Source organism: Adiantum capillus-veneris, chromosome 3 (assembly GCF_014529385.1).
Source record: "Adiantum capillus-veneris isolate H3 chromosome 3, ASM1452938v2, whole genome shotgun sequence".
NCBI classification, from domain to species: Eukaryota; Viridiplantae; Streptophyta; class Polypodiopsida; order Polypodiales; family Pteridaceae; genus Adiantum; species Adiantum capillus-veneris.
Genome location: NC_140933.1, coordinates 82,274,749 through 82,299,459, shown reverse-complemented (window position 1 = coordinate 82,299,459; position 24,711 = coordinate 82,274,749). Strand labels below are relative to the sequence as shown.

Sequence of the window (24,711 nt, the reverse complement as noted above, 5' to 3'; positions counted from 1 at the left end):
GCTTTCTTCGCATGCTTCCAATCTTCTTTGGCCAGCCAATCTGGCGTATTCCACCCATTCTTGATTGCTTTTTGCTTTTCGGAACGCTTGTGTTTGCAGTATTCGCGCATTCGAATCTTCATCAGGTCTTCATTGAAGCGCTGATCCCGTGTTGGAACAGGAAACTCATCATGAAGTATGCTAATGACTCTGTTTTTTAAATCACTTGGTACTTCACTCCATTTGTTTAGTATATAGTGTCTAAACAGTTGAGAGCAAAGACCACGCATGCGCAAGATCACCTTCTTGCCGTCATCATCCATGATGATGCCGCCGCTGATGTCGACGGAGTAAGGCAAGCCCTCTGGCCGGTGACGCGTGAACCTGGGTGTCCCGGCAGGGGTCTCTAGCGACGTGTCGATGGGGGTACGGACGTCAGGTGTCTCCACCGGCGTCTGGGCCCCGAAGCGAGGAGTGTCGAGTGGGGTGGCTCCTGGCGGAGTAGGTAGAGGTGTGTAGCTTCTAGGAACAGTCAGCCGTGCAAAACCTGGCGTAGACGGCGATGCTGTGGCTGGTGTGGGGGCGGGCAAAGAAGGGGAGGGTAAAGAGCCTCGTCGAACACGAGGCGGTGTGGAGGCATCGGTGGCGGAATCCCCACAACAACCGCCACCGCCACCACTAGAGCGCCGGTGTCTAGACGAGTGTGACGCTCGTCTCGTCGACGCCGAAGCTTCGGAGCGCGCCGAATGCTCCGAAAGAGAGGGAGATGCGGATGGTGTAGGAACGCGCGATGATGCGCCAGAGCGATGACGCTCCACGTACCACTGTCTCTGCTACGGTGACAAAGAAGAAAGAAACTCCTCATCATCCATACCTGCATTAAACACACGAATATTTAAACTTAATATTGAATGAATAGAGTAGACAATGACGCAAAGACCATTAAATACAATGACGTAATGACGCAATGAATCGAGTGATAGAAGAGGCAAGTCGAAAACTCAGAATTTTCAATCAAAAGATGTGAGCGCGAGTAGAAAAGAGCGTTATACACCATGGAAGGTACTTAGAGAGCCAGAGCTTTTACAACACGGAGCAAAATTGTTCAAATACAATATTTGTGGCTTTAAGAGATCTCTCTCTCATCCTCGCATAACTCAGCATAACTTCCTATATCTATATAGAGCTCTCCGTTTAAACACATATCCTCTGTTTCATTTTGTAGCTCCTCTGCATGCACCCCATATAGAGTAATAGCATCTTGATGCTCGTCTGGCACCACCGCAGCGGCTTCTGATTGAGCATCTTCTCTGATCTCCTCCATTGATGTCGTTGTGATTGGCACATGGTAGCCTTCATACGTCCTTGCACTACGAGGGGCTACCTCTATGACGTACCACCAGTTTGATGTAGACTTTGTAGGATGAAATACTACCTGCCAGAGCCACATAACTTACATGAGAGCTTTCAAGCACATAACTTGTAAAAGGGGGATGTTAACTATTTATATACTTACTTGTTCACAATGCTCGGGTAGTACGAAAGTGTCTCTTAGGTCAGTCCATTTCTTAGTAGAATCCACCTCAAGAAAACCAGACTCTCCTCTACGCACAGTAGCGTTGCGACCCTCCATGATTATCTTGAACCATTGCACGTCGAACAAGTCGACAAAAAATCCTCTGTAATCGATCCTCAAAATCTCTTGCAGCGTGCCGAAGTAAGTGAGTTCCGCCACCACAGGATCTGCATCAGAGGAACGTCGTCGACTAGACTGTTCAAATTTTGCCATGATTCCACAATCTTGAGTAAAACGCTTTTTGTCGATTCGTTCCACCCTAAAATGTCGACCTTTACACCATGCTGCTGTGTATGACTTATACTACAACGAACAAAGATTATGAGTGGCCGTTCAAACGTTTATAAATAAAGTCACTTGCTAGTCGTACATTGCAAACTTACCTTGGTCGCGCAACCCCGAGAGTACTCCCACTCTTCTTCAGTCACTTCGTCACCGCATTGTTGTGCGCTTTTCAATTGGTTGTGCAACCATCTTAAGCTCATGAAGGTTGGTAGGCTCTCCAGAACCGCTGGATAGTGCATCGGTGGTCGTCTTCCCCGTCTCCACTCGATTCGTGCCCTTTGTCGCTCTTGCTTTGCATCCTCATATTGTGAAATCCACTTTTGCATCACTGGATTGTGAAGCATGCAAAATCGGTTGATTTTAGCCTCTAGATCTTCCGTCATCTTCTTCTCAACACCGAGATTGCACATGACAATCCCAGATATGCGCTCGTCATCTATGGTTCGCCATAGCGTGTCCCGGGATTTATCAAATCCGTCTAGCCACTCTCCAATGTACACTAGGGACTCTGATACCAACCAACCTTCTGCCATGCTACCCTCCGGACGTGCCTTTTGACGCACATATCCCTTAAGCGTTTTCATGAAACGCTCTAAGAAGAACATCCATCTGGAATGAACTGTGCCAGCTATTTCCACCTCATCAACTATGTGAACAAGAAGATGCACCTGAATGGTTAGCATTGTAGTAGGAAAATGTTTCTCAAACATGCACACAAGCTCCGCAGCATTTAGTTTGGCGAATGGTATGGAGTCTACGTCGATCTCCTTTTGTGAGATCCATTGCACCAGCTTTGCAAGTTTGTAGATTGTGTTACGGATGTCGAGAGACAAACATCCCTCAATGGCAACCGGTAAGATAAACTGTAAAGTATGTGTAGCAATGATATTAAAGTCCACATTTTATGCAATGATATTAAAGTCCACTATGAACGTACCTGACACATTTTATGCCAATCGTGTGACTTCAAACCGGTAAGCTTTCCTTCTTTAGTAAAACACGTTCGGAGCGAGTGCATTACGCCAGTGGGGGTCCGCAAAGATCGAATGGCCTCTTTTACTTTGCGTTCTTGGGCTCCTGTGAAAATCCATGGTGCTTTAGGGAGTTTTATCGATCCATCAGACGCTGTTTGCGGCCAATATTGCTCCATACGATCCACATTTCTAAGGTCAACTCTGGCTCCCAAAGTATCTTTCTTGCCAGTCAAATGGTCCCATAGTAGATTACCCACATTCTTGAATATGTGCATTGGATCGAGCAAGTGATTGATCACGAGTCGGGGCCAGTATGGTAACTCGTACCATAGAGATAGTCTCTTCATCCCTGGAGGCAATCCGTCATCGCACATCTCCTTCTGCTCTAACCATGCTTGTGCAGACATCCTTGGTGGCTCTCTTCCCAAAAAGCCGTCGCGTAACACATGATTCTCTGGAAGATACGCTTGATGACCTTCGTAGATTTGCTTCTTCAGTGAGGGTGCCCTACGTGCATTCAGTCTAGGTCCACATGTGACACATGCTCTGTATCCGCTTGTTTGAAGCCCTGCATGTATACACATGATAATAGATCAACTATGGGAAAAAACAAGATTTACAGTGTCTGAGTGAGGAGTGTCAATAGATCACCTGAGCATTCTGTTAGCCCGGGATAGTCATGCATGGTCCACATTAGAATACCTCTGATCAAAGCATTCCGTCGTCCTGTGTGTCGGCTCATATCCACCACCTCTATGCCAATCCACAATTGTTGTAGCTCTTCCAATAGTGGACGAAGATACACATCCATATTCCCCACTTTATATCGCCCTGGCACAATCAAGCTTAGCCATAGGTGCCCCTTCTTCGTAGTCAACCACGGGGGAATGTTGTAGTTGACGATGACAACGGGCCATACACTGTAAGATGTTGATCTTTGACCAAATGGATTTACGCCATCCATAGCCAGGCCTAAGCGCAAATTTCGAGCTTCCCTGGCAAAATCCGACCATGTTCCATCTATATGTTTCCAGGCTGCACAATCTGCAGGAATTCGTAGCACACCATCCGAAGATTTATTCTCCTCATGCCATGATGCTAGGGCGGCCATGGACTTACATTCGAAGAAATGCTTGATGCGAGGAAGCAAAGGAAAATGTCGCAAAACCTTTTGTGGAATTTTTGTCCCTGTGGAGATCTACTCGATATCTTTCGGAATCACATTTCGGACACTTCTCCATGTCTGTGTATTCCCCTCTGAAAAGAATGCAGTGATTAGGACAAGCGTGGATAGAATTGTAATCCATCCCCAAGTTTCGCAAAATCTTTCTTGCTTCATCTCGGGAATCTGGCATCACATTGTCAGCTGGTAGTATGTGCTCTTTCAGCAATCTACACAACATAAAAATATGATACAGTCGTGTAAAAATCTATCAGATCATTATACATTTAGAGTTCTATTAAAGTAAACTAATTGTAATAGATCACCTGAAAAGCGCTGTGACGCTAGTGTCACTCCATCCAAACTTTGCCTGCATGTTGAGAAGAACCAGGAGTGCTTTCAATCTAGACATACGTGCTCCATTATACAATGACGTATCGGCTTCACTTTTCATATCATCATAGATAAGCCTTTCTGAATCCATGATCGTCTCGATCATTTCATCAATCTCGGACTCAAACATTGCCTCGTTGGGAATGTGCTCTGCATGATCATCCCCCGAGCTGTCAGAGGCTACATCTTGTGGCCTCACATATGCTGCTTGACCAAAGCGCCTGCGAACACGTCTATTGGGTTGCAAGATTGCTGCTTGTTGGCCAGCGTCAGAGTCCGACGAGTTATAATTGGCAACAACTCGATCTATAATAGATGGATCGAACTCGCCAAATTCGTGAACGTGCTGCAAAGAAACACGTCTTGTTCGTTGCACAGCATGCTTGCATTGATTACAAGGACATAAGACCCTCGTTGAGAGATAGGTGTTTCGATTGGACGGTCCCACATCCTCGTCGCTACTCATAATGAGGATAAAAAACTTATAACCTGGACAAAAAATTTAATATTCTATTGGCATTCTTCGTCTTATCTCTCTCTCTCTCTCTCTCTCTTTATCTCACATTCTCTAGTCATGTCCAATCCCCGCACACCTCGGTCTAGAGGTGCATGGAGATCAGAACCACCGGGTTATAATCTCGTCTTTATTGGTCAATACCTATATTTGTGGGTACAAGAAATCTACACACCCACGTCTACATGATACTGCATGTAGTGGACAAAATCCCTTTGCCTCTTCTCTAGCTGTAGCACTTCACTTCATCTTAACATCTTTTCACAGTAGATCTTTTCACTGTTCGTCTAGCTCTAAACCCTAAACCGTAAGTAATTCTTGCGTGGACTCGATCTAACGTAAATAAGCGTAAATCTAAATAAACGTAAATCTAACTAAAAATAAAGCTAAATCTAATTTAATGTAAGTCTAATGACTAGAGGTTGTCTAGATGGTCATTGTGTCGGGGATGTAGTGACTCTTGCCGCCCTGAAGATCCACCTTCTTCCCTATCTTCTGAAGACATTTCACCAGTACTTTTGGATCGACGGAGCCCACCATGAGTGAAGGCAGCAATACCCTATATTCCATTGAGGGCTTTCTTCACCCGCTTCATGCAGGCATCGCAGTCTATGGAGACCTAAATCTAATCTAATATAACGTAAATCTAAATCTAGCTTAAATAAACGTAAATCTAGTTAAAAATAAACCTAAATCTAATTTAATGTAAGTCTACATATAACCTAATCTTTAACGTCTTTTAAGATAGTTTCCTACGACGTTATAACTCTCTTCTTCTTGTGTGTGTGCGCGTGTGTGGATGTGTGTGCCAATAAAAAGAGATAAATGGTATAACCTTTCTATCACCCATGCCAAGTATGATAGATTGATTATGCCATTTCCCTCTTGAATAATAGGTCTTCAGTTCAACTCCTCGTCGGCTAGATCTTTAGGTCTTTTAATTTTAATTAGTTTCCTACGACGTTAAATTAGTTTCTCTCTCTTTCTCTTTCAATGTGTGTGCGTTTTTTTGGATCGTATGCATGTTTTCTCTCTCTTTTCCTCTCTCAATGTGTGCGTTTTTTGTTTATGCATGTTCTCTCTCTCTTTTCCTCTCTCAATGCGTGCGTTTTTTGTTTATGCATGCTCTCTCTCTCTTTTTCTCTCTCAACGTGTGTGTGCATTCTTTGTTTATGTATGTGTGTGTGCATTTTTGTTTTTGTTTGTACTCTCTCTCTCTCTCTCTCTCTCTCACAAAACACTGTGTGTGTGAGAGAGAGAGAGAGGGAGAGAGAAAGAGGGGAAGGGAACATGAGAATGAGGAGAGGGAAGGAGCATACCTGGCTCTCCTTCCTCTCCTCGTGTGTGTGTGTGTGTGTGTGTGGAGAAGAAAAAGAGAGAGAGAGAGAGAGAGAGAGAGAGAGAGAGAGAGAGAGAGAGTGAGGGAGAGCGTTACCTGCTCCTTGCTTGAGGGCGCCGAAAAACTCAGATCTGAGATCTAAGTTTTTGGGCACGCTCGGTTATTTTTTTTACCCCAGCCGACGTCACTATGAGCGTCGCTATAAGCGTCGCTAATATGAAGAGCCTCTTGTAGTGATGCTTGCCAATGTTCAATTGAAACATATGACAAATGTACGGCATTTACCGAAGCAGTAAAAACGCTTGGCTAGCTTCTTGTTCAAAATTAAGTACATGGTATGTTCAAGTGGCTAGCTTCTTGCTCAAAATTGACTAGCTACATGGTATGTTCAAGTGGTGAAGGGAAAATAGCTCTAGGTTGTTTTCAACAAAACCAAAGTGAGAGCCTCTTCCTAGCTATAGATGCAATCACCTATGCCAGCATCTTGAAGGATAATGCGTGTCTAAGAGTGCATTGATTGTGGAGTATGCCCAATAGTAGATGTCAAAAAACTCTCTTTCTCTCTCTCTCTCTCTCACACACACACATACACACACACACACAATCAAAACACACACACAATCGGGTTGTATTTTGTGTACATAAGAGACCTTTGGAGATGCACAATGGCCTATATGACGAATGTAAAACGAACCATTGTGGGGGTGCATACTTCTATGTGATGTAGCCAGGATCTCGATAGAAAAGAACTGATAATCTCACCCATCTGTGAAGAAAGACATATCGACGATGCTCCCCACCTACCCCCCCTCCCCTCTCTTTCTCTCTCTTCGCCTCCCTCCCCCGTTGAGAGAAAGGGTCACATGTTTATAGTTGTATAACATGAAAAGATGAAATGCTTATGAATAACAACTACATGTCGTAATTAAGTATGAGTAACTGCAATATAGTAAGTGCATAGGAACAACAATATTACTTGCTCTATCTAGCAACAACATCTAATTGCTATATGGGAATTTCAAAGTGACTATGATTTTGCTACTTCTATTTGGTAAATATACAAAATTACTATATAGCAATTGGTTCAGAAGTAAGATTTCTTTTTTCATCTAGCAATTAAGTTAAAAGGTAGTCTTAATTGTTAGTTCAATTGGGCTCGCACACAAGGCTTGCTATTTGCATCTAGCAAATAAATCAAATGTTGGAAGGATTACTATATGGGAGTACGTCTAAAGCTCCTTGTGATCCGCACTACGTTGATTAATCTTATTTGCAGTGTTGGGCAGATCATTGCAGTTTACTACAGGCAGCGCATGCGTGTCTGTGTTCTTCTCTTTTCGTTTGATCAGCCACAGCTGCAACGCGTCGCCAGCTGCCTTCCTCACCCACTGGCGCAACGTCACCTCGTCCTTTCTCCTTTCAGCAGCGTCCGGCGTGGCCTCTACATCTGTCACTCCAGGGCAGCTCGCAGCAGGAAGCGCCTTCACCGTTGAGCACACATCTTCCTGTGTAACGCGGGGTTGCAGGCAATTACTATTGCCGTATATCCCCTTCAAAGCTAGCCACACGCGCCGAACATATGGGCCGGCGCAAACGCTTTTCTATATAGCAAGCACGAAAATCCCTGCCACCACGTCCATTATTAAGTTACCAGGCACGGTATCGAGCAGGAATTTGGCCCAGGCTTGCGGTTCGTTGATCTTGGCCTGCTCGTTGGAGTAATTGTTGAGGGCCTGCTCAACGGCCCGCTTGACTATCTCATTCATGCGTCTGCGCACTTCCTCGTCAGAGAAGAGATCATCACCGGCCCCTCTCATCAGTTCTCCCGGGTTCTGATCTCTAGACGAGGAAAGAGCACCCATGATATTGGGGAGTAGTACAGGATCGGTTAAGTGAACCAAGCTCTCCCACAATAGATATCCTAGTTGCAAGGATTGGCGTGCATGGTATGCGCTAATTATATAGCACTACTAGAATCTCTTCACAGGTCGGAAGACGAAGGTAAGGCTGCGGGCATCTGCATGCAGACATGAGCCATGACTTATATCGCGGCTTCACTCACCAAGTAGCCCTCGTTGACACCTCCTTTTGGGAGGTGGGATCAATGGCTCACGATCATGGGTTGATCGTGATCGTTGGATTGCCTATGGAATGCAGATCCCTCCCGCACGGAATTAATTCTAACCACTAGGCTATCGTGCGTTCATTGAAAGGTGTGTGTGTATGGTAAGTTTATAGATCAAAACGTTGCGGACAAGTTTATACCTAGTTCACACCGAGTTCACATTGAATCCACACTAAATTTGGCGTGGTGTGTAGACCCTCCCCAGTTTACACCAAGATCACACTTTGTTCATGTTGAGTTCACACCGAGTTCACACCAAATTCAATGTGATGCACATACCTCTCGAATTCACTCTTAGTTCACACCTAGTTCACATGGCGATCGGATGGCCCGGATTGCACCTACCTCGCGACGCCTAGTGTGGGCCATTGATCCCACTTCCCTAGGGAGGTGCCAATTAGTGACTAGGATGGTTTGCCTCAATCTGTCTGTGCCAAAGAGTGTTGCACGAATTATTGCCAACGTCTTTTTACATTTCTTTGTCCTCACCAACCCATCTATATTTTCTTAAAAGTAGGAATAAAGTGTAGACTTATTCTTCTCTTGATGAAGATGGGAAGTTGTTGCCTTTATTCTAAAATATGTGGATCACTTTCACGATTTGAAGTGCTCCTCTTCTTTCAAAAAACGCGCATTTAGAAGTAGTACCTTGCTTTATGGAAGGGAATATTTTTTTGGCATGTTAAAGCAAACCTTAGAGGAGAATGGAGAGACGAGTATAAATTTTGGAATGCAATAGAGTAAAAGAATCATTATTAGAGATCTTTTATGACAAGTTAATTATTTTTAGTATTTTTGGGAAGATTTTTTAAATCAACCATTTTGAATATATACATATTGCGTTACTATTGTCATGAAAAGGCGAATCAAATTATATCAATATCAATATTTTTTAGAGTTTTTTTTGTAAAGTTTCATTTTGGAATACAAGAGAGTAAAAGAATCAGTTTTAGAGATCTTTTATGGCAAGTTAATCATTTTTAATATTTTTGGGAAGGTTTGTTAAATCAATCATTTTGAATATTTACATATTGCACTACCATTGTCATGAAAAGGCGAATCAAATGATATCAATATCTTTTTTTAGAGTTTTTTTTTTAAGTTTCATTTGAAAAAATTCACTTTTGAGGTTATTTGAAGCATTAGAGACACTCAAAGCCTAGTAACACTGTAAGAGAAAAAGTCCATAACACTATAAGAGAAACAATTGAGAACCTCCATTGTGTTGGCGATAATGGGGACGACAATAGGCACAAAAATGGTTTGTTAGCAATAGATATGATAATAGGTTGCGGATAAATATTTCGACTATTATCGTGTCTATTGCTATGGATATTATTGGTATACGGCTTTTCAAAAATAAAGGTGTTCATTTGGGCCACCCAACTTAAAGCACCTTTAATTTTGACCTGTATAACACATATGAAACATCAATTGCCTTTTGAAAAGTGTAAAAAAATAAATAAACAATAGACTTTGAATATACCTTACCTTGATAATTAAAGTACAAAAGAGAAATAAAATAAACAATAGACTTTGATTAGGTCTTCCCAATCTCAAAAAAATAAAAATTCTTTCAGAACATAGTAAGTTCATAAGTGAAGGGTGAGTTTAGGACATGAAAAGACAGATGAAAGTGCAAAGTCAAAAGGCATATGAAGGTGGAAAGTCAAAAGACCTTTTGTGTCCATATGAAGGTGTTTCTCTTCTCCTTTATTTTCTCTTTAGGGTTTTCTTCTCTTCAAAGTGTCCCCTCTCTCTCTCTCTCTCTCTCTCTCTCTCACGCGCACAATGTTGTATCCATCCTTCTCAACTAATACTGTTGCAAATCTACGTGTTTCGACATTGCCCGTTGCTATGTACTATAGACTAGCGCATCGTTTTTTTTGTTGTTGAGAGAATCTTTGAATTAGGAATATCTTTTAATTTTTTTGAAGCCATTAGGAATACCATTAATTAATCTTTGAATATGCTTTACCTTGATAATTTAAAGTATAAAGGAGAAATAAAATAAACAATAGACTTTGAATATGCCTTACCTTGATAATTTAAAGTACAAAAGAGCAATAGTTTCAAAAAATTACTAATAAAATCAAAATTTTAGCTGAGTTTTAGATACATGTACTCATAAAGTTTTTTTTGTGTCACATTTGCACTTGTAAAAGAGGACTACAAAAGAATATCTCTCTGTCCAAATCCTCGTCCTTCTTCTCCTTCTCTTTGTCCACAAATACATTTGTTGGATCACCCTGACTCTACATTAACCAAAACCAAATTAAACAAATTAATAACTCAAAACAATTGATACAATATGATTTGTCCACACTTCTCGGTTCTAGAGATCTAACTGGCCAGTCGAATTGTTCGTAAGAGATGTTATAGGATCTCTAACAACCATCGCCAAGTATCAAGTTTGCAATGAAAGTTATTACAAGATTGTGTGGTGGGTATCCCCTGTCATTGAACGTAGAAAGGCTAATTTTGATAGAGAAACAATTTTCTCTATGCGTCTTTGGCATTGGGTATGGGTGCCAAGAACTCAGAGGCCCCTATTTCATGTCCTATACAGCTCAGGCTCTGGCGGCAGGAGTTGAAGACTGGAGAGCTTAGATCCATACAACAAATGGATATTTTTGAGGGAAAGAAGACGCTTGATGCCTGCGGGGATGCTGCCATCAACAAAGGAAAGAGTTTGTCTATGGGGCTTGCACATCAAAGGGGTACACAATGAGGAAGAAGGAGGTGCAGTGAAGAGGATAAAAATGACAGGCTCATGCCCATCTTCTCTCGCTCTAGACTCGTGATTCTTGCCACCTTGCATGACGCTCCCCCGCACATTAGGAGAAATATGAACCTTGCATGGGCCTTGTAAGGAATCCTAATTTTTAGGGATTAAGGCTAATGTTGTGTGGGGTTTAGGGGGCAAGGGCATTGAAGAAGGTAGTTTTGAGTAGGCTTTTTTAGCCTTTTTTTTAGACAAATGTAGGATGTGGACCTAAAGGGTTGCTTTCTCTCTCTAGCTTTTTTTAAAGTGAAGGAAGCATAGGGGTGTGTCCACATCAGCAATTCCGTGGGTCAAAAAGAGTCAAAATTTGACTTTTTTAAAAAAAATTTATTTTTATTTGTTTTTTACTTAAAACTCCCTGGCCTCCCAACATATATACATATCCAAAAATCAATTTTTGACTCATTTTTTAACTCAGAAGCTTAGAAAGTCCATTTTTTCAAAAATCTTTTCCCCCAAAAAGTTATAAACATTTTGTTCTCTCCTCCTCCTCCCTCCTCCCTCCTCTCTCCCTCTCCCTCTCCTCTCCCTCTCTGCCCCTACCTTCCTCCTCCTCCCCAATCTCTCCCTCCCCCCCCTCCCTCCTTCTCTCCTCCCATCCTGCTCGGCCTCTCTACCCTTCCCCCTCTATCTTTTCATCATTTGCTTCCTCACGTAACAGCTTCCATGGTGCTCACGGAGATCACAAATGGTTTGCTTCCACCACCACATACTCCGCACACCAAAAGCATACATATTCGCTTACCCACGGCATTTGCACCGAAGACCACTAGTGAGGGTGATCAAAGGTCATCACAGGAACGTCGCACCGCTTGTGAGACCAATGTTGACATTTGGGTGGATGGCCATTTGTACCTTTACGATCCTATAAGCCGCTTCCATCCACCATTTAATAGCCTTAACAAAATTTCTTCAATTTCTTGGGAGGGGAGAAGCAGGCTTGTTAGGCTATTGCAAACGGCTGTGTATGGGTGCAGGTGCTTCTTTGCATATGTGGATGCACGAATGTCAAGATCTTCACCTCAAGACAACGGCATTACAAGAGAGTGTTGCCTCTTCGGAGAGGGTAGTTAAAAGTCTTGAACAACAAATGCAAGAAAACGAGTCCCACATCCAGAAGCTTACCAACACCATCACATACTTGAAAGAAACACCCCTTGGTGCAAGGGAACGCAAACGCCCGTATTCATCCATTGAAACTCTTGCACATTCCGGAGGAGCACGCAAACGACGAGTTACAGCCACAAGGTGATTTGGTCTTTACTTGCATGATGCATTCTTACTTCACACTATTTTCTAACATTTATGTTTATTTGTTGTCAGAAACTTCATCCAGGAGGCATGCGGTGGAACAAGCCAAGATAATCAAGTCAACCTTCTCACTAGTTGTCTCAATACCGAGGACGTGATTTCTATCTTACAATCACCTGGAGGTAAGCACATTAAGGATGCAGTCACCAAGGACCTTATGCGTAAATTAAGAAATGTGGTTAGTGATGATGATGTTCAACAAGCTTGTGATGAGGCTGGAATCAGCACCAAAGCCTATCAGGCTATTTTTCAACTCCTAAAGGATGCCCTCAAAGAACATGGCATTGTGGAAAACATATTTCCCGTTCCTCACAAGGTCAAGCTCACAAAGAAGGCCACAAACGAAGATGTGTTCTCCCGCATTGGGACATACCTACACATTGAGGACACAATGCCAACTTCCCTTTATGCTTCGTGCGCAACAAAGACAAGGGAAAAAGGTAAGAAACAATCCATAAGACCTTCAGAGAAGGGCTTTCCTTACACAATGTGGAACAATATTTTCGTGGATCTTAGAAGGCTTCAAGAAGCCATGCTTAGATTTTACGAGTTACCTGAAGAAGGTGACACACTTTACTTTTTTCTTTGGTATTATTCTTATCATAGACGCTGAAGTTTAAGGTCTTAGCACTATTTATTTTGTAGTGCTTGGCACAAAAGTCGCTTTTGTGCTGAAACTCGATGAGTGTCAAATAGTGAAAGGCCGAATGTTAGAGAGGCTAAGTGTCACTCTAATGAACGAGGCCCTTCTGTAAACCAAGCGAAGGGATTCAGTTTAGCCATATCCCACCTTATCTTTTAGCGTGCAATCAGAGAAAGACATTTGGTGGTTGGGTACTATTGAGGTGCCCAAAGAGACCAATGGAGTACTTTCATGGATTTTTGAGAGAACTCCATGGATCACAGAAGTAATACACTCCCAAATTGCAGGTCAGAAGTTGGAGATTGAGGGCTTTGGTAGTTATGATGTGGAGTGGCACTTAGGTGGGGATTTGAAGACCATAAAGTGTTTGCATGGATGCAAACAAGGGGCTTCTTCTCTCATGCCTTGTCCATTTTGCACTCGAGGGTACAAACCTAATGGACAAAAATCACATAAGCGCACTGCAAATTCCGGTTACATGCTTCCATGGCAAGGGCATGGAGAACAAGGGTTAGATTGTCGTGATGTTGGAGATGAAGGTAGAGAATCGGAAGCGTCTATTCTGAGATGTCCCATGCTCAATGTCCCAGACCGTGATCAAAAGGACCACGCTTGGAATCCAATCTTTCGATTTCCTCTATCGAATGTACATTTTTGTACATTACACGCATTCATGCGCATTTTTGATAGGCTATTGAAGCTCCACATTGACTATGCTTTCACAATGAAACCGTTGGAAAAGTCCCAGGAAGCGATCGAAAGAGTGGAGGTACTCTTGAATTCCATTGGCTGTCACGGTGGAAATGTGTCTATAGTTGCTGCAAAGAACACAGGGGAGGCCCATGAAATTGCTCAACAAGTATCAATGAGTGGACAAAAAGCTAGACACTTTTTGAAGAGAGTTTCCCAAGGAAAGCCAAGTCGATATGATGTTCAAAATAGCTCCAACCAGCAGGCAGGTAACCTTTGGGAGCTTTGGAAGGAGTTATGCAAAGCTACTACTGACAATGATTCAAATGGTGAGTTTGTAAACAAGCGCAAGCAAGTTTAGGCCCATTTTGATAAAATGGTCAAGCTTATGGGCCTTAACAGCACAACAGAAGAACAACGTCAATCATTTCAAAAAGCTTTGGCGGATTTTACCAAGGTCTTCACCCTTTCTTGGGGTGAAAATAACATCACACATTACATGGTAAGTCATTCATAGTGTATTCATTACAAGGGATTGTTTTTATTTAATAATGTGGATCGTTTACTCATGTGAACAACATATCTTGTTTGCGCATGGTGCATTTTTTATGCACAAGTATGGATCGCTTGAAATTTTTAGCACTCAAGGCATGGAGAAGTCCCATTATCGAGCAAGGGGAGTGTACTTCAAAAATACTCGACATAGTGGTGGAATGGTGCAATCCAATTATTGGAGGAGATGTTCAACTGGTTTTTTCGCACAACATTTGCTCGTAAGCTCACAATGGAGTGTGCGCGACAATCCAAGATTGCTATTGAAGTGCGCAAATGGAGTCGTCAAGAGCATAGCAACAAGTGGCAAATGTCGCAAGGTCCCACCAAGCATGTTGCATGGCGGCGATGTAGAGTGCGACAAGGATCAAAGTGGATACTGCGCGAGTCACTAAACATGAACGCAGGGTCCAACTCTTAGCGACATGTTTATTTAAAAAATAATGCTTCTTTTAAAAAAATTAGTGTGAACAGGGCCCTTTTTAAATGGGCCCTTATAAATATTGCATGCTCTCATAAATCACTCATTTCTTAAGAACAGGTGAGCTCTTACCAACAAAATGGCGCGCACCAAACAAACCGCGAAAGAGCATCCGCCTGCCAACAAAAACACCCTCCAAGGATGTGAGAAGCCGTCATGGCTTAAAGGCACAAGAAAACGGCCACGAACACCTGGCCGTTCCAGGAACTCTTCTGGTAGTGGGCATGGTGGTAGGGCACGAGAGTCATCAAGGACTGTTGAATCTCCACCTCCTCAAGATATAACACCTAGAAAGAGAATGAAGCAACGTGCCCAGCGCTGGAGAGAAGCATAGGGCCAGCAAATATCAGAGTCCGATAGGGAGCAGCCGTCGCGCCCCCAATCACAAGCAGGACCATCCAGGACTCGGGTGGTCCATACAGACACCGAATCAGAGAGTGAGCCACCATGGCTGCGAGAAAAAATACCGCGCACACATCGGGTGGCCGTTGGGGGGAAGACATTGCCTCAAGGCCAGGGAGCTCTCCCCACACGACAAGATCGGCAACCAAGGGAAGAAGAAGAATCAGAAGAGGCTGCAGATCCAACCCCTAAGCACGCAAATAGGCGCAAGTCTAAGTTTTTCAAGAAGCCTAAACACCGCCCACCAGCAAATGTGCAAGTGCCCCCAAGACAACCGCAGCGGCGTCGAAAAATAGCAAGGGCATTTGCAGAAATCCGCCACTACCAGAGGACGACGGAGCTCTTGATTCGACGCGTCCCCTTTGCTCTCACTGTGAAGGAGGTGCTTCAAAGCTATGGAAATCAGTATAGAATGCAAGCGATAGCGCTAGAGGCTATTCAAGAAGCTGCAGAGGCCCACATCATTTCGGTGTTGGAAGATACCAACCTATGCGCCATTCATGCAAAGCGAGTGACAATACAACCAAAAGATATGCAGCTTGCACGTCGATTGCGACGAGACTTCGAGCATTAGCCGAAGTTATCCCTCTTTTTGTATTGCACACCCTTATCTTTGTAATGATTTGACTTTCCAATGACAATATGATCAATAGTTGTGTCTACTTTGTCTATTATCTTTGTAATTTCAAGTTCTGTATGTAATTACAGTCAATTTCAGTAAATTTGTGCATTTTAAGTACCCTTGGGGGTAGATAAGCCTATAAGGGGCCAAAAAAAGCCTGGCCACAAGGGCGCGCAAATGGCCCATCCAAAACTGATGGATGGGCCATTTGCGCGCCCTTGTGGCCAGGCCTTTTTCTGCCCCTTTTAGGCTTATCTACCCCCAAGGGTACTTAAAATGCACAAATTTACTAAACCCTATTGGTTTTGCATCAATATTTTATATGGATCCTTGTGGACACCTTTTTTTGGTCATTTCAATCTTTGAATTCCTTATAGGATATCAAAACAAATAACATATTGTGAAACCAAGTGTCTATGCAACATTAAGTTGGATTTTTCAAATGTCCAATGTAATTGGACTTTTTGGTGGAGGGGTGTACTAGGTAGAGCTAAAGCAGGTGATAGTGTGCTGAAAAATTCATTTCATAATTGATTTCAGCTTTTCTAGTGTCCTTGAGTCTGAACATATGCTGGAATTGCCATAAAAAGGGTGCATTTAAATGAATGATGCAAAACCAATCCATTGCAGTATATTTGTGCTTTTTAAGTACCCTAGGGGGTAGATTGGCTTATAAGGGGCAAAAAAATGCCTGGCCACAAGGGCGCGCAAATGGCCCATCCAAAACTGATGGATGGGCCATTTGCGTGCCCTTGTGGCCAGGCATTTTTTTGCCCCTTATAGGCTAATCTACCCCCTAGGGTACTTAAAAAGCACAAATATACTGAAATTGACTGCAATTACATACAGAACTTGAAATAACAAAGTCACCAATCAAAAAACAATTCATATCACCAATTGAAACAATTTTCAAGATTGACAAATCAGATTCAAGAGAATTCGCAATATAGAGAGACAATTTCAAATATTTTTTATTCCTTCCAGCACGGTGATTTTACATCATGTATCTGAGGAGTTCATAATTTTTTTGACCATTTCCTGGCGCCTATTTTGCGCGTAAGGCAACTCCCCAGTCAAGAGGGACTGCGCTATGGCATTTGGGTCAGTTGAGCCAATGGAAGCATGTATCCCTATCTGGGCAAGCACTTTACCACGAAAGCCAGTGCCAAACGCTGTGCATACAAGGGATCTACGCACTAGGAACACTTGATGCGCAGTTTGAGCAATGGTGCTCAAACACAAAAACTTGCTCAAAGCTTCTAACGACCAAGTCATAAAATGGGCTTGGGGAGTAAATTCATTATGGATAATGGCCACATCGCCAGGGGGGAGTTGTCCTAGGTAATGCGCAAGGGAAGCTTGAGGTCCAAAGCCCGTCCGCTTGCGACCCGTCCTTGCAGCAAAATCATCAACCTCCACAACATCCTGTCATAAACCTATGAAGGTAAAGAAAAAAGACAATGAAGGATAAAATAGTAAGATGAAAATTAGGATACAGTTTACCTCCTGCTCCTTGTTGTCCTCCTCCCTATTGCCCTTTGCATCCAAGTCAATGCTCCCATGCACCACAGATACAAGCTTTGGATCATCAGATGGGAGGTCGCATAATGGCATAGGCGTCCTAGCAGCCTCAACCTTGGCTTGTGTGGCTTGGAAATCTTCATCAGCCACGTGCAACTGCTCTGCTGCCAGGAGCTCCGCACATACAACTGCAATAGTGTCAGCAACAGAGTCCCCATCTGGCAAGAGCTTGCTTTCTAGGGCATCTGGCGTATTTTCTAAGGGACATTTGCTGCTGTTGCATAGCACGCTGATCAAGCATTCATCCATGCGTAGGCCAAATTCTTTTTCCAAATCATGCAGGAACACATACTCCTCCCCATCCACTAACACTGAGGAGAAGCGACTGATTTCTACCTCTGGGATTGCCACATCCGTCAGTGGTAGTGGCACTGGAGTGTCACTAGGGCTAGCCGCAACTATGGATTTCTCAACCACTTCCTCAAGACCCCTAGGGTACTCGAGCCGGTGTGCTTTTCCTTCTGCTGCAGGGTTCATGGGGATAACCTGCTGCTCCTTGGTGTCCTTGATAAAGGACCCAACTTGAAGGTGTGGTAAGTGGAGCTCCTCCAATCAGGTTCCTCGCTCACCAAGAAGATAAATGTTGCGAGCCGAGAAAGGTACTCCACCCCCAACTTGCGCTTCTTGAGCGCTGACACCCCAGGGGCTTGCTCGTCCAAGTAATGGCCTGCATCAGTTGCAATTTCTTGGAATTGTTGCAACCGCTTGGAGAATGGGCGATCACCTTTGTGTATATAGCGCAAAAGATCGCAAGGCACCCAGATCCCGCCATGTGGGGGGATCGATACAGAATATTTTATGATCTGCTCCTCCAGTAACGCAGAAATCTCCTCAAATGCATCCATGTGAAGGGCAACTGTGGCGTCAAGGTCAGGGAGACGAGTAAAAAAGGTGTGGAGGTCCAACTTCCCTTTGTATTTGGTGTCCTCGAGGAAGAGGATGAAGCGTGACAAAGGGGTGGATGTGGGTGCAGATGCAGAGGCTATGGCAGCATCCATGTCTAACCTGGGGTGTGGATAGAGAGTGGAGGAGCTCAAGAGTTGCAAAAGTGAAAATAGTGAATGAGTTAGGTTGCCCCCCTTTTATAATGGACCCTTTTTTTAAGACATAAAAAAAAGGCACTTTCACCAAAAAATGATTTCTCATCCCAATGCAAAAAATTATATTCAAAGGCATGATTTGCCGAAGCAAATCATGTTGATTACAGCGGGGATCAATATGAAAATTGCAAGAGTTACAAACTTATAAGATCGATAGCATAGTTCCATCTATCCCCCAGTCCTCCTCGACCTTCAATTTGTCTTCCATTCTCTTCCCAATCTGCGGACATTCATTACAATAAGCATCTAATGATCAATAAACCATGATGTATTGAAAATGTGGTGGAAGGATTCTCACCTTGTGACCTTGTAAACGAAATTGTGCTTGTTGAAGGGCCTCAAAACCCATAATAACCAAATGTTCTCGAACATTACTGAGAGTCCAATGCTTGTTCACTTGGACTGCCTCCAAAGCATCGTTGGGCATCTTCACTGCAATGTCAAAGCTTGCAATAGCACCGTCTACACTCTGTAAGGGAGTCCACACTCCAAGCTTGCACATCCAACGATCATAGTGAAATCGTATGTACAAGGAGGTGCGGGATTTCAAATAGCGCATTCCAATACCTGAAGCTCCAACCTTACAATGGTACCGGTCCCCGTTGTGCATTCCCTCCACAAAACCCCAGTCCTCTTCTAAAAGCCTTCCTAATTCCTCGTAATGTGCATCTTTACATACAAGCATTGTGGTAGTCTCCACAAATCCAAACTCTTTAAAAATGTGCACAAAACAATGAATAGGCAAACACCAACTCAAGCCCACAGACCTAGAAGCTTTAGAGTATTTCAAAGAGTTTTGGACATCCATTATCATCTTTTGCTTGAAAGATACTACCGACCACAAATCTGGGACCGGCCACTCCATACTTAATAAGGAAGTTACTTTGATGGGTTCAAGCATTCCAAATGCTTGTGTAGAAGTAGGGACAATATAGGAGTGAGAATAGAAGAAAATCCTTCTTTGAACCAGTTTGGTTGTGCAAAGATGTGGGAACATTATTGCTCCAATATCCGCATGTATAGCATTGAATGTGTCGGAGAGACTATGTAGTGGCTGCTCCTCCACCAACGTGGATGGAAATATGACTATAAATGCATGACAAATGTTAAGTATGAATCCATAATAAAATTACACTGTGATTTCACACCTAGCTTTGTATTCTCAAAACATGTACTTACAATGTGTTGGAAATCGAGGTGGTTGTTGCAAGTGCATGGTTGACATTGAGAAAACATGTTGCAGAATGGCTACAGTCCCCTTGTCTTTGCGGTTCTTGAAGCCAAGGAGCTTTCCTTTCCAATGAAGATCCAAGTTTGCACGATTCCGCACACGATGAGGGCCAACAACAGATGGTTGCATGTATACCCAAGCACCTTTGGTGAACTCTTGTGGCACCCACTCATCATGTACACCTCTAGTGTTGTGGCATGCAAGTGCTGTGACCTCATCCGTTGGCCGCCTTTGCGAAGTAGAGTTGGCCATGGTTGAGCAAAGCAAACTAGGAGGAGGAGAAGAACCTTGCTTGTTGCTACAATGTAGGTGGGATAAAGTGATATGAGAAAGTGGTTAACCCTTGTGGCAATGGGAGGAGAAGGTGGACAACCCTTGCTTGGTGTGGCACTGGGAGGAGAAGGTGGATAACCCTTGCTTGGTGTGGCAATGGAAGGTGGTAGGGGAGGAGAGAGGAGCTTCCTTGCTGCAGCAATGGAGATGGTGTAGAGAGAGAGAGTGTTGGAGTAGAGGATGAGTGTGATGGTTGCAACCAAGGAGGGGTTCTAGAGAGAGTAAATCACTTTTTGCCTAATAACTAATTTTGGGGGAGCTCTGGATAGCAAAAAAAGATTTTTTCAAAGTTTTTTAAAAAATTTGAATTTTAGGATTTTTGGATGCACGTTTTGACTTTTTGACATCAAAAAATGCTTTTTTGACCATAAAATAGTTTTAGGGAGGTTTTCAGAAGATGAAATTTGAGTTTTGAAATTTTTGAAAAATTTCAAATTTTTGGGATTTTTTCAAAACCGGATCAAAAAGGAGGGATGTTGGAGGTTCCATATGGCCCACCCCCCACCCCACCTTCTCACTAGGTAAGAGCCCATTTAAGAAGTGTAAGACTACTTTGTCCCCCTATATTTTTGAGGGCATAGAGTGTGTCCACCACCCTCTTCTCATTGGCTGGCCTCTAATTAACCTTAATCCCAAAGGGCTCCTAGAGGGTTCAGATTTTTCCTAATGATATATGTTTTTCCAAGGCCTTTGCTTTTTTTCTTTGCGGATGTATTGTAAATAATGTGTAATTTCTGAGCTCTTAAGAAGCCCCTTCTGCCTTGCTCTATGAGTAAGTTGTCTATAATTTCATTGGTGTAACTCTAATAGGCTATTGGATTTATCATTGCCCTCCTCGTGTCTGGTGTATTTCAAGCAACCTGTCCTTGCCATGTAGTGGGTCTTTTCCATGTCTTTTGTGGACCATATTGACAATGAGCCATATGTCTTGACAAAATATGGACCATGGTTGAACAATATGTGCTACATTGGAATAAAACAAAATGGTGAGTAGAGTAGAGTTTTAAATACTATTTGCATATGGAGCATGCTAGCTCACCATGTAATGAGTGATATGTTGCCTACCCCACCCTGCCTTCTTCCATTCTAGCAAGGTTGCTTGAAATGATGTAAGCTTACTTTCGTCCCAAGAATGCTGCTTAATGTAGTGGAAAATTTTATCAAGTGATTTCCGCACTTTTGCCTTGTGATTCTTGATTGCCCCACCATCAGCATTGTCTTTAACCACTCTGTGTAGTAATTGTTTCCATTTGTGAACAGGTTTTTTCTCTCCTCTCTATGAGAGTTTTTGAGGCTAAACCCAAGAAACCTTCTAGCTCTTATGACGCCTATATTCGATGCTTTCCTAGGTACCTTGTAACGACTTTGAGACATCTTAAGCTCCTCTTTGATTTTGACATTGCCTCCATGCAAACCAATGTCTGAGAGAAATCCCTCTAATGCTTTGATGACTCTTTTTGACTCACTCTCTAACTTTAAGGTCCATGCAAAAAATATGTACAAGTGAACCACCGTTTCAATTATTATGTAGAGTGCGTGAAGTGTACAGACGTGAACTCTACTCGGAATAACAAAATAAGGTGGGTGTGGACTCATTGACACAGACAACCATGGTTGCCAATATTTGAGTCAATTCAAATAGCCTCAAAAGATGTTCAAGGAAAGGTTCTGACACATAGTCTGGCAATGTTCATATCTCAATCCCAGGTGCCATTAAGAAACTTTTGAGCTCATTTTTGGGCCTTTTAAGGTGCCACAACATCAAAGCTACACAAAAGAGAGCAACTCGATAAAACCCTGTTAATATTGCTCAGACCCCCATGATATGACATGTCATTGGAATGCTCTTCAAAAATGGATTCTAAAAAGCCAAGGTCCAATTTTTTTTGGATAAGTTATGTGAAAGTTATGCCATTTTGTTAACAAGCTAGTTTTTGTTACCGTTACAATAATGTGAAATCACCTTTTTCTAGATCTATATGAAGGAAATGTCTGAAGGTTTTCACTTCTAAGGTTTGTTTTGATCACCTTAATTTTGTAGTCTTACACGCCAGATATTTTTCTTCATTTCCTCATACATACGACTCAAAGGGTCAAATTTTTAATGTATTTGGAGAGGCTTGAATGCTTTGATACCCAATCTCCATACAAAGATTGTCCATGTAACTCCATAGATGGATGGTCTAGCCACTCTTTTTCAATTAGAGTTGATTTCAAGGTTAGGATTCCATCGTCAACCTCTCTCACTTTTTTACATAAGTTTTTAGGCCAATCTTCCTCCATAAAAAGTATTCCTTCTAGCTCATTTTTTTGTCATATACTAAGATTTTAGGCTCTCCAATTCCAACTACAGACTCTCTCAGTCCTTTAATGTATTTCATCTCAATTGGTCCTGATTTTGTTTTGTCTTTTGAAGGATTTTCAATTATTTTAACTTTTGATTTTTGTTCTTCAAGTATCATTTGTGCGATTTGCAATAGATTTGATAGGCTTCCAATTCCGTTGCTTCCATATTATGGGGTTGAACATTTGGTTTCCATGGTTTGATCTTCACTTTCAATCTTGCTTGGAAGGATTCCAAGGCTATGTTGATGGGCTCATAAACTTTATCCACCACAAGTACTGGACCACTTCATTTTGGTTTTGGTTCTTTGAAATATATCGACATAGAAACCATGGCAATACTGGATAGTGGGGTAGGCATAGCCATAGCCACGAAAGCAGTATGGGAATCCTAGGGACAACCAGCCATTAGGTAGACTCGAATAAAATTGCAATTAGTTGTTGGACACATTGAAAGACCATTAAGACTGCTTGAAAAAGTGATAGTTGTTTCCTGTGGGATTGAATATCAACACACTTTTGCCATAGTAGAATTTGGAAAGAAGCTCAATTACGAAATCATATTGGGAAGACCTTTCATGCGACAAGTACAACTCATTCAAGCCTGGGGAAACAATGATTTGTACTTAAAGCAAGTGGGATCAATAACAAGGGTTAATCTAACATATCACACTATACCACCTTTTCATTGACATAGTTTCTAGAGTCTTTTGTAATTTGAAAGGATTCTTTGGTGTTTATGTTATATTGCTACTAGAACACACACACAAGTCTCTCTCTCTCTCTCTCTCTCTCTCTCTCTCTCTCTCTCTCTCTCTCTCTCTCTCTCTCTCTCTCTCGGCTCTCTCGGCTCTCATCAACGAATAGATCTTTAAGGTCTCTTGGGATAGTTTCCTATGACGTTAAAATTCTCTTCTCCCTCTTATTCCTCTCTCTCTCTCTCTCTCTCTCTCTCTCTCTCTCTCTCTCTCTCTCTCTCTCCCCAACAAGATTTGAAGCGAAAAGTACACACTTGGGAGCGTTTTACATACAATTCAACAAAAACACAACCGATGAATTTATACGAACACAAAATTGCAAGTATCAATGATCATGATATGGTATTTTCTTCCTTGATACTATGTGATTACGTAAAAACAATTGAAATAAATTGAAAATGAATGAAATAAACTTGATAGTAAAAACAAAAATGACTGAAACAAAGTAAATTTTAATGAAAAAACTTAACACTAGTTTGGTACGAAAAGAAGAGACTTAAATGTCCTTTTTTTTATAAATTTAGATAAATGCTACCTGTATCAGACGGTGTATTTAAGAAAACCCTCTTGACATGCTTCAATAAGTTAACTATAGGGTCTTTTAAAAAAATAACCTCGCATTCTAGAGGCTATAATGATTAAGAAATATACTCATCAAGACCCCGTAAGAGTATGATTGATGCTTTGCAAAAATTGACTTTATAAGCTCAATAAAAAATGAAGCAGCCTTGTAGAAAATTGTATGCAACTCTTTCACAATTTTGCTATAGATAATTGCAAGTTTTATGTGCAAAAAAGTTTACTTGAGAGTATATAAAATAATGGAAATTTCTACGTGTTTGATATAGCCATTTCAAGCACACCATTGTATACAAAGAAAAATATGTTTTTGATGTATTTATGAGCCTTTAGAAAGTGATACATTGCTTATCCTCTCCATTGAAGACTTGAGGTGGCAAGTAGAAGTGCTTTGGTGAGAAATAATTATTGGATGATTTCAAATATTCAAAATTGTGCATGCGAAAAAATTCATATTTTAATTCTTGAGACATAGGCATTCAAAACCTCAAATAACTAAATTTTTTCCATGTAGATCAGCTAAATGTGCCAAAATACTTGGTATGGACACAATTGGGGCACTTAAAACCTCGGTTTCAATGTTATTATGGAGGACTCAAAGTTTTGAAGAGTTATTGGACAAGAAAAAATTCAAGATGGGGTTCAAGAAACAAGATTTAACTGAGTTAGGGAGAAAAAAAATACCTAATTTCTTGGTTTCAACATATAAAGTCATTTGCAATTGTGAAATTGCACTAGAATAGCCCCAACTCCATTAGAGGACCTTTGAAAGGCCAAAATTATTCTCTTAGTCAACACGTGCTCAAGTATGAAACTATGTCTATAACTTGGAACTGACTCAAAAACTATCCCTTGAAGGTCATTCCATTCTTTTGTAACACTAAGTGCTAACACTTGACTTTTACAAACATAAAAAAGGTCATCTCTACAAAAAGATATAAGACTTTTATGAT

The 24,711-nt window shown here is 42.0% G+C and overlaps 2 protein-coding genes across 2 annotated transcripts; both read right to left on the bottom strand.

The window, feature by feature from the left end:
• Window positions 1–300: 300 nt before the first annotated feature.
• On the bottom strand, window positions 301–1,643 carry LOC147461189 (uncharacterized). Its single transcript, XM_086508807.1, has 2 exons — window positions 1,496–1,643; window positions 301–1,414 (listed from the first exon to the last, which is right to left on the bottom strand). Exons 1-2 carry the CDS (start codon window positions 1,610–1,612, stop codon window positions 1,106–1,108), a joined length of 426 nt encoding a protein of 141 aa, XP_086364933.1. The 5' UTR covers window positions 1,613–1,643; the 3' UTR covers window positions 301–1,105.
• Window positions 1,644–3,502: 1,859 nt separating this feature from the next.
• LOC147461188 (uncharacterized) lies at window positions 3,503–6,311 on the bottom strand. The gene is made up of 2 exons (XM_086508806.1): window positions 4,303–6,311; window positions 3,503–4,206 (listed from the first exon to the last, which is right to left on the bottom strand). The coding sequence occupies exons 1-2, from the start codon at window positions 4,833–4,835 to the stop codon at window positions 3,930–3,932; spliced, it is 810 nt and encodes a 269-aa protein (XP_086364932.1). The 5' UTR covers window positions 4,836–6,311; the 3' UTR covers window positions 3,503–3,929.
• Between the last annotated feature and the right edge of the window lie 18,400 nt (window positions 6,312–24,711).